The sequence below is a fragment of the Apis mellifera genome, linkage group LG11 (assembly GCF_003254395.2).
Source record: "Apis mellifera strain DH4 linkage group LG11, Amel_HAv3.1, whole genome shotgun sequence".
NCBI classification, from domain to species: Eukaryota; Metazoa; Arthropoda; class Insecta; order Hymenoptera; family Apidae; genus Apis; species Apis mellifera.
This window is the reverse complement of record NC_037648.1, coordinates 2246741-2257457: the sequence shown is the minus strand read 5'-3', so window position 1 is coordinate 2257457 and position 10717 is coordinate 2246741. Positions and strand designations below refer to the sequence as shown.

Sequence of the window (10717 nt, the reverse complement as noted above, 5' to 3'; positions counted from 1 at the left end):
TTATTTTAATGCCTATTATTATCTATAATTATTCAGTTGTACTTTGTACGATGTATATTTATATTTATATTTATATTTATGGAGATTTTAAAAATAGATAGAAAATTAAATATAACATGTGAAAATATGTAAAATGTCAAATGTTCAAAATAAAATGTTTGAAAAATGAAATAAATCTTTATTTATATTCAGTCCTTTTAGATATCTGCAAAAAAATATAAAAATATAGGAGATATGATATATAAAAATATCTAAAATTTTATTTGAGAAATAAAACTTGTATAATGTACAAAATAGATGTAATATGTAAAAATAATTAAAATATATAATGAGTGCAATATATATTTATTATTATTATATTCTTGTGTATAATAAAAAATGTAAAATATATGCAGAAAAATAAAATAAACTTGTAAAAAAATAGAACAAATATAATATAAAAAATAAGAAAAATAAAAAATAGTAGACAGTAGAGATAATAAGTAAAAATATTCAAAATATTTAAAGAATTATTTGAAAAAAGAAACAAGATTTTTATTGTTTTACAAAGATGTAAATTTGTAAATTTTAATTTACATTTGTAAATTTTTAAATTACAATATTTTGTAAATACAAGATAAATATAAATAAAACATTCAATAAATATTTAAAGAAACAAATCTTAATGTATATTTCATTTCTGTAAATATATGTAGAAAATTATAAATTTGAAAAAAATATACAAAATATAATATCTAAAATATTTAAAATATTTAAAGAATTAAATAAATCTTTATTCATACTTATTCATATGTACACATATATAAAATACGTGTATATAAAATATCCTGTACATCCTGTACACACATATATATAAAAATGTAAATTTACACAAGCATTTTCAATTTAATTAATTTGAAATTCCAACATAATGATTCAACATATAGTTAGTAATCTATTATGTTTTATGTCTGTATTCATAGATTTCATTCAATTAAGATTCCTTATCTAATAATAATCCTATTATATTTTTCTTAATATAAGTCAATAAACTGATAATATCCAGCAATAAATTTTTTCTTTCCTTTAAAGTACATGAATAATATTATACATTTAACGCATTTTCCAACAATAATTTACTTGATTATAATGAATGAATACAAATATCTTGTATCAGTAATTTCATAGAAGAATTTTAAACAGATAATCATTTATAAGTTTTGCTCATGGATTAACAATTAAAAATAAACAAGAAAAAAATGACGATTGTATATACATGTGTAACATTTAAATTAACAGATAAGCACTTCTGCATAAATTTCCATTATGATTTCATAATTATAATTTATTTAATTCCATCGATTGTTTTTGCAATCCTAAATTCTCTGTTTCTTAGAAAATTTTTCTTTCTTAGAGAGAGATTTATTACGTAATATAGAGATAATGTATAATAAATTTATATATTTTCTTAAGATTTTAACAAATAATTTATTTGTTTTCGACGATTTCTAGAATGTTAATTTCACAGTTTTTATAATTTATAATTTATGAAAGTTTTAAGAATATTGCAATTTTTTAAATAATATTTTATATAAATATAATATCATCTGCAAGAATATAAATTCAAATTGATTGTATAAGTAATAATATTTCTTAAGAAATATAAAAATACTATATCTGTACAAAATTATTACTTAATTTGACAAATTTTTATTTGTATTGATTATCTACATCTTTTTATTTCTATTATCCTTTTATCAACATTAACTTTAAAATTATTTAACAGTAGTATGTATTTTCTATTTTCTTTTACTGAGAATATTTTTAAAAAATCACAATTCTATAACGAGCATATCCATTTTTTTTTTAAGAAGATAATTTGATAAAAAAAATATGTAAAAATTTCTTTTATTCGAATCAATTTAATCTTATGATTTTATAAAATTTTAAAAAAATTTATTATTATATTGTAGATGTATGAAATTTAAAGATTTCTTCTCTTTAAAATAAAATAAAAATCAAGAATGAAAAAAATTGCGTATTTTAAATTGTTAATAAAATACAGAGTTTCAAACGTAATTTTTTTATTCTTGATTTTCAGTTTATTTTTAATCGAAGAATCATCTCTTGAATTGTTTAATCTATTTTTTGATTTAATTTTAAACGTTTCTTTCGCTTTTAAAACACGTTTATCGTATTGTTGTAGAATTGTGATGGAAAATATGATTGCGCAAACGAATTGAGAATTGGATTTTTATGGGTCGATTGTTGCATGGATATTAGCCTCATTATTCGAATGTTGATGTCACGTGCATTCACTTCTTGCTTGAAGAACTTTTGAAACTTGGTGGACATCACCCAAATGTTGCCATTATCGCGTTCTGCCCATAGAATTTCAGCGACGAATTGCAATTTTTCTGGAGTATAGGCTAGAATCCTAAAAAAAAAAAAAATTGTTATCGTTATTTGAAAAATTTTCAAATTTTTACGTTATTTTATTTTAAAAGATCTTTTTTGTCAGATTGTGAAAAGATACTTCTAAAAATTCTGAAAAAATTAAAATAAATTTAAAAAAAGATTCAATGTATCACATTAATTTTATGATTACGAAAGAAAATAATTAATTCATCACTTTTATATGCACAGAACATATCTTTATATTAAAAGCTAATAATCATTCAATTTATGGAAGTTTATATTTTAAATTTAAAAATAAGAAGATAAAAATTTTAAATATAAATTTAAATATAAATTTTAAATATAGAGAAGATAATTATCGAGATACTAATTACTTTAATTTGCTTATAAAAAACTATATCATTATAGAGAATGTTTCATTAATTAATAAATTGAATGATTTAAAGAAATTCACTATTCACATTTCTCATCATATAAACTCGTTTATCTTCATGTAATATATTAATATATTTACGAGATATTTTTGAAGGATTGATTCTAAAAATAACAACAAAAACAAAAATCTCGATAGTTTGTTTATTTAGTTGCAAGCATTGCATTAAATACGAAACGAAGTCTTACTTCATCCAACGTAAATTGCTTATAATTCAATAAACAAGCCACAATCGACATTTTCTGTAATATATCAATAATATTTACACAATACATCTCAATAATAAATAAAATTCTACAATAATTTTCAATATTTACCTTTGTTGATTCGTTTGTGGTTGCCATGAAGCGATCGCCATTTCCGTGAACGGAGCGAAAAGAATTGTGTCTTTACGAGGATCAACGGCCAGAGCGAGTCCTTGACTCGACTTTTTACCGACCAGAGTTACCGGCAGCTGTTCACCGAATGCCGGCGGACCCGCTTGAAGTGCCGTGGTTGGCACGCTGAACAAACGATCCGTGGCCAACGGTTGATAGTATAATATTCCAAGTCTAGCGGAGAATGCTAGGCCAATGACACCGTCGAACAATTCAAACATATCGCTTCCGATCTATATATAATAAATATATAATTTAAAGAATAATCTAATAATTAATTTAATTGGAATTAAATAAAACGTCAAATTTTAACGTTGCTTTATACGAGGATATTGATCTTGAAAGAAATAAATATAAGCGGTGCTCAATTAACTGTCGCACGATAGTGGAATGCTAGATATTTTCTGAGAATTGTTGGCAGTTTCTTTCTCGATTCCGCTCGTTTCGCTTGTTTGAGAGGAAAGAAAGAGAGAAAAAGAGAGCGAAATTTTTTTTCACAAGTGAGATAGAAAAAAGTTTGTATTTTATGTTTTATGAAATTTGAGAAAATTTCAAGTGAAATTTTAAATTGTTTTTTAACTTATTTCTTGAATGAGGAATTAATAAAATTGATAAAAAATCTCGAGAGATAATGTAAATTTGCGATATTAAAACGATTGTCCTTGAAAACAATTTAAAGTTTTTTACAAGTGTATGGTTTTGGTATTGACTTTTCGCTTCCTTTTCGCTTCTCCACAACGCGTGAAACAGTCATCCCACCGTGAAATTTCTCGCGATTTTACAGTAAAGCGGTCTGCAAATGCAAAAAAAAAACAAAGCAAAATCGAGGCGTAAAATTGACCTGGGTAAATATTCGTCGCGCACAAAGAAATAAACCGTAAAATTCATCGCGGAAGAATTATTATTTGCTCTGTTTAGATTCCATGACCAATTTCTCAATTTTCATTATCATTTGTCTGCTCATTTTATTTTAAATGAAAAAAAAATTTTTTTATTATCATAAAAAATATGTAAATTATATTCAAGTCATCAATTTGAATATTTTTATTAACAATGAATATTTTTTTTTCCATTATTGTTGATCTTGAATGACCTTCAATGACCTTCAATGACCTTCAATTATATATATCATTGCATTCGTTTTGAAAAATTTAATCAAAAAGTAAATAAATATATATATATATTGTTTCACTTAAAAAAAATAATTGATCTTTAATATTTTTTATTTATAAGAAATTATAAGAAGAAGAAACTTTTTGACAATGTGCATTTCTTGAAGAAAACATTTTTAAAATTAAATTTTAAAAATTTATTTAATAAGAATTAGCAAAACAAGTGAAATTGATTATGAATTTTTTTGTTCTTCCAATTATTTAAAAATGTTATAATAATATAAATAGTAATAAACTTAATATTAATTCTTTTTATAAACATAATTTTCTCAAATATAATTATATATATCTAATTATTTTTATAATAATATTCACACTGTAGTCTGTGTATAACATTTTTAAATAAATATTATAGATTAGAATCTATTATAGACTATTATAGATTAGAATCAATCTATCGATTGATCATATTTCAAAATGAAAGAATAGAAAAATTCGATGAGAATCTTACTCGATAAGTGGAAAAATCTGGATGAGGATACATGCTCGCGTGCGAAATTCGCCAGCTTCTATCCGTTTCGCCATCGAATACAATTATACCTTGAAGAAAAAAGTAACGGTGAATGTTATAAAAATAATAAATAGAAAAAAAATAAATATAAAAAAAATATAATTAATTCTCAATTACCGGGTGCTGTAGTGTCACTTATGTAAAGGAACATGTCGTCGCAGGTAGTTGCTGAAGTGTCGTCGAGAATCAGATTGGTCAGCAACGAATTAGGTCTTAGAGACTAAATAAAGAAAATTAATTATTCTACACTCCGAATAAAATTTCAAACGCTAAATAAATCTCGAAAAATTGACCAATATCGATCAGCTACTTAAATAATCTTATATAATGTGTAATAACAAAAAAATTTCGATGCCTTTTATAATGAATGATTTTTCTAAATTTTCTTATTATTACAAAAACACAAAGAAATGATCAAGGACACACCTCGCGTGGAAAAGTGTATTGCCGCACTAATTGATCGGTCTTTAGATCGAATACCATTATCTTCGGTTGACAAACCGGTCTAAAGTCATCGATCGACGTCATTACGCCACTGTCAATGACCCACAATCGATTACACCTGTCCAATTTCATTCTGTACACAGAGATCAGCAACGAGCAATTTAAATTGCCCTTTCCCGCGGTGTGCCAGTCCCACGATGGATAAGCGTTCAATTGAGGGCTGCTCTCCAACGGAAGATTTCTCGAGATATAGTTCAAGGTCGCGGGAATGCCCACTCGTAATCTTGGAACGCTGATGAATATCTTGTCCCAAGCCACCTCGATGCCAGTTGGAACCACGTTCTCGGGTCGATACTGATTAAGGAACTCTCGATCGTATGGAAGGGCGAAGTCCAGAAGCGGCCATTGTACTACGGTTTCTAGGATCTCTGAGGCCGTTAAGGTTAGGAACAATTCTGCTAGGAGAAATAGGTGCAGCATCTTCTGTACTGGAAAAATAATGAAAAATTGATATATAGGTATGGGTAATTTAATAATAAGTTGGAAAATTGATCGAAAACGAACGTTCATATTATATTGAATACGTATTGTTTTCATTATTATTGTTATATTAGGCGAAAACAAAGGAATGTGATCTTCACGTGGCGTACGTCTAATGTAACAGTTACATTACTCCCACTCCTGATGCTACACCAAACCAAGCATCGTGTCACGTGACATGCTTGGTTAGTTAGTAATAAGTGGGGATACCTGTTACTATACGCTTATATGTTCCTATATCCTTCTCATAGGGAATTGTATATGTTTTATTCCTTATTTGAATACAAAAACAAGAGAGAATAAAAATATGATTGGAATCATATTTATGATAATTATTTCGTTAAATATACACTATGATCTGCATATATTAAATGGATTTGCGAAATACATAGGGTTGCGAAATATATAGGGATTCGAAATCGTGTTAATTGAAGTTGTATTTCATAAGCATGAAATATTTCGATGATTATTTCCTTAATTATACAATATATAGATTTTATGAAAAAATAATTTATTGATATGAATAATAGAAAGAAAAAATTAATATTGAAGAAATATTACTAATGACTAAATAAAATTAATAGTAAATAAAAATTAAATTTGATTTAAAATATACTAATTAAAATTCCATTTCCATACTTATAAATGATAATAATTTAGAAAATTCCTTAGATAAGTTGTTGGTGAATGAATTATGTATATTTGTTCATATAACCTTTTAAATATTAATTATTTTAAACAGTGAAGATAATGATATTCGCACGTTCTGCAATTTAAAAAAGCTAAAAATCCATTTAAACTCTTTAAACGAAACATATAATTTCCACTATCTTTAACAACAAATATTTTAAATATTTTAAACCTTTGTGTCTCTTAACCACATTTTACGACAGATTATTTAACGTTACAAAACTATTTATAAATTCAAATACGTGAAATATTGTGAGACAATATAATTTTGTATGTAACATCTAATCATTAATTATGTTCTAACCAATCAATTTGAAACGATCTTCATTACATATTATTAAACAACTTTGTATTTGCGGTTTGAAACGGTTTGAAAGTCACGAGTCAACGAATTTTAGATCTCGAATAGGAGATAATATTTAAATAAGCGAATTGATCGATCGATTGAGCTTCGCACCGCGCACCGGAAACGCGTGCTTACGAACGCCACCTTCCGCGTATTTTGTAACAATCAACGATCATAATGCACGCGACACAATGAATGTTGAAACACGAGATCGATCAGCTGTTGAATGTCACGCGATTGTTTCGCTCCGAGTTTTTTTATCTCGAAAAATCATTTTCGAAATCGAATATTCGCCAAATTTCTTTTTCAATTATTACACGTAATATTAATTTATTCTGTCGAGTTTTGATATTTAAAAATTAAACTCAGATTCGATTACGGATAGATCGAAAAATTTTATTTTCATCAATTATAAATTAAAAAATAAATTAAAAAATTTTGCATTTTATATTTATATTGAAAACAAGTATTTTTTTTTATTAGTTTGGAATTTAAAAAAATTCTAAGAATTCAATTAATTCGAAGTTTGCAAGAAAATAAAAGAAATTCTATTATAAATTATATTTAAATTATAATTATTAAATTTCATGATGATTTATTTATGCGTTATCAAATTTAATCTCGAAGTCAAATTAGTACATAATTATGCAAATATATAACAGTATTTGCATAATAAGCAAATTTTGCAATTTTGTATAGAATATCCACGCTTTTGGGATACAAATATCGAATATCTTTCATTTCGAATTATTAATAAAAACCGAATTGTGAAATAGAAATATTAGAAAGTTGAGAAACGAATGGAATGAAACAGAATTTTTAAATTAAACTATATCAATAAAATAAAATTTTCACGATATATTTTTGATAAAATCTATTTTAAATTACGATTTTAAATAGCGGAATGTATCTGGAATTTTATACATCAATTTGTAAAGTTGTTATATAAAAAATGAAAAAAAAGAATAACTTAATTAGAAATCGAAATGTGAATAATTATTTGCATACACAAGTAATATTTCAATTTAAAAAAAATAAAATTGACTAAAAATATAACCTCTACATCTTTTGAAAAAATTATCAAGTAAGTTTTGTCTGAAAAAGATTTACAAATTTTAATAATAAAATTTGAAAAACTGTTTTCCAATTATCAATTATTATTATTAATTGATTTTTTCCAAGCTAGATATTTATTTAAGATGATCGAATCATTTTTGATCGTGATTAATTCATGATGATACAGACATAATCGATAAAAAAACAGTTATAATTTTTTGAATCAACGAAGCGTGAACTTCTAATTAATTAATTTTAAATTACTTTATTCTTCAACAAATTCACGGCTTTAATCCTCATTTTTGACGAGTGAAACACGAGTCTTCGATTGATCTTCAAATATCGCCGTAATTCGAATATTTCGAATATCTTGCGAAGTTGCAAATTTATGATCTTTATTCTTACGCAAGAAATTTCTCCATGAGAAATTCTCTTTCAGAATCGAAAAATAAAATGATTGGTATTTTATTTTAATAATTTATTTTAATGAAGCTGTTAAATGTGATAATATTTGATAGTAATAATAACAATATTCAATATCTAAAATAAATTATTTGCATAATTGTATGTGTACATATTATTATAAGAAAAAATTTGATTTTTTAAAAACAATATTATATTATTGCATTATTATTATGTAAAAAGTAAAATTTTCATTGATTTTTAAAATTAATATTAAACGATCGTTTATATTAAAATTAATAACTATTTTTTTTGTAATACTTATTAATCGACATGATTTATTTAATTAAATCTAGATTATTAAAATTTTTGCATGCATTCAATGATTACCTATATTTAATATGTATTTAAAATGTTAAACACATTATAATTTTGTTCAAAAATCTTAGAATATGTTGTATTTTAACATTATTTTGATGTATAAGTGAAATAAATTTTAAATATTATATATGCTTTTTTATTAATACAGATTATTCCTTTTCTATATCTAAAAATTGTTACAAAATTAATATATATTTATTATTTCATTTATTATTTCATATTAAAAATGATTAAAAAGGTAAGAGCAAATAATAATAGAGAATTAAAAATTAAAAAAATTTATAAAAATATTATTTCAAAGATTGATTGATTTTTTCCAATTTTCAAGGTGACATAACTGTCCTTGGACAACATAATAAGAACAAGAAAGTTTTTTCTAATAATAAAACAATTATTAGAGAAAGGAAAGGAATAAAAATGTTGAAGCATCAAAAAAAAAAAAATCAAAAAAATGTCAATCACAAACAAATTAAAATAAAAGATGCTGAAAGATAAATAAAGAACGAAAATAATAAACGTAAATCAAAGTCAACCTTTAATCCAAAATTCGAACTCGAGGCAAGGATAATCCTTTTTCGTGGAGAATCCAGCAAGATTCAGTTCCAACTAACTGCTCGTTCAAACGAACGTGTACCAAGTTCCGCTGTCTGAACACTGACTGATCTAATTTCCTTGCATCGGTTTGGATCCTACCGGTTCGAGAGACAGGAGGCAGAAAATCGACATATTGTGCAAGCATGCATAATATTGTCTTTCCATATTTAAGAATAAAGTTCGAATTGAAAGTTGAATTTTTTTTTTTTTTTGCAAAAAAATTTATCATAGATTGGTGTGGCATTGATTGGAATTAATCGAAAGTTTTGACGTAAGAGAGAGGATAGAAAATTGATAAAATAAGGATTTAATGTATATTATAAGTATCGTATTCAAATATAATTTAATTTATCGAATTTTCGATAAATTTTTATTTTAATCTTTGATTTCTTCAAATTTGAAACTGTCTTCGAATAATATCAAATTATAGAATTATAAAAATGATAAAAATTACTTTTCTATACAACTGTCGATATTCATATAATTCATATAATTTTTTTGATTTTTTTATTTATTCATCATTACAAATTTTAATTTGCAAATACAAAATGCATTCAATTTATTTCCAAATTCACTTATTACAAAATTGCACATATCAATATTCCATATTTTTATACACAATTATATTTTTCTTTATATAAAAAATTTTTATTCTTTTTGAAATTGTCCATTTTTTTTTTTTAATTCCCTAAAAATCTTCCTGAAAAAATATTACAACATCCTACAAATACACGTTATATATATGAAGGTAATATTTAGAGTTCAAAGAATTATTTTAGATTTAGATAAGTGTGTGCTCGACTACTGTACCAGAGAAAGTGATTTATAAACAATACTATACATAAAGGCTTGACATTCAGGATCCGTGGTCGCGTAAGAGTTCCATTTGGAATGCAGTAAAGCGACTATATAACGGAGACAATTAGGAGAGTTTTATATTACGTGTAACTGTTTCCATTCATTTGTTGATACTTGATTTATTATCGTTCATAAAGTATTAATTAATAACTTGGATTGAAAAGTATTATCTCAAATACTTCATTGTTTTCATTTGACAAATAATATGGAAAAAGAAAATAACAACTTTTTGTAAAGAATAATAAAATATAGAGATAAATATTGTTTTAATATCTGTTATTAATATCGATAATAATTTTATTATCGATATTAATTTTTGTCTTCTAATATTTAAGATTTTAGAATTTACTCAAAAACATCCTTATTTCGAATAAAAATCTTAGTTTCAAAGTTGCAACATTATTAAATAAAGTTATTATTGAAATTATCCTTTAATTATTTTATTTTCATTTTGAATATTCATTTTTGTGCAAAAATAATAATTAATTCATAATAATTATTCAATTCTCACTTTCT

The 10717-nt window shown here is 24.3% G+C and overlaps 1 protein-coding gene across 2 annotated transcripts; it reads right to left on the bottom strand.

The window, feature by feature from the left end:
* Nucleotides 1–2023: 2023 nt before the first annotated feature.
* LOC726274 (yellow-e) lies at nt 2024–9424 on the bottom strand. Of its 2 annotated transcripts, none has more exons than XM_003249378.4 (6): nt 9283–9424; nt 5317–5822; nt 5008–5110; nt 4831–4919; nt 3148–3440; nt 2024–2416 (listed from the first exon to the last, which is right to left on the bottom strand). In XM_003249378.4, exons 2-6 carry the CDS (start codon nt 5812–5814, stop codon nt 2158–2160), a joined length of 1242 nt encoding a protein of 413 aa, XP_003249426.1. In that variant the 5' UTR covers nt 5815–5822; nt 9283–9424; the 3' UTR covers nt 2024–2157. The 2 variants fall into 2 exon arrangements, with proteins under 2 accessions (XP_003249426.1, XP_006559008.1); XM_006558945.3 differs by having other exon boundaries at nt 5317–5817; nt 9283–9417.
* Between the last annotated feature and the right edge of the window lie 1293 nt (nt 9425–10717).

Coding starts and splice junctions, on each gene's coding strand:
- LOC726274 (XM_003249378.4), bottom strand. CDS start 5,814: ATGCTGCACCTATTTCTCCTAGCAGAATTGTTCCTAACCTTAACGGCC. Junction 5,111..5,316: donor AATACACTTTTCCACGCGAG/GTGTGTCCTTGA, acceptor TTCTTTATTTAG/TCTCTAAGACCTAATTCGTT. Junction 3,441..4,830: donor CAGATTTTTCCACTTATCGA/GTAAGATTCTCA, acceptor TATTATATATAG/ATCGGAAGCGATATGTTTGA.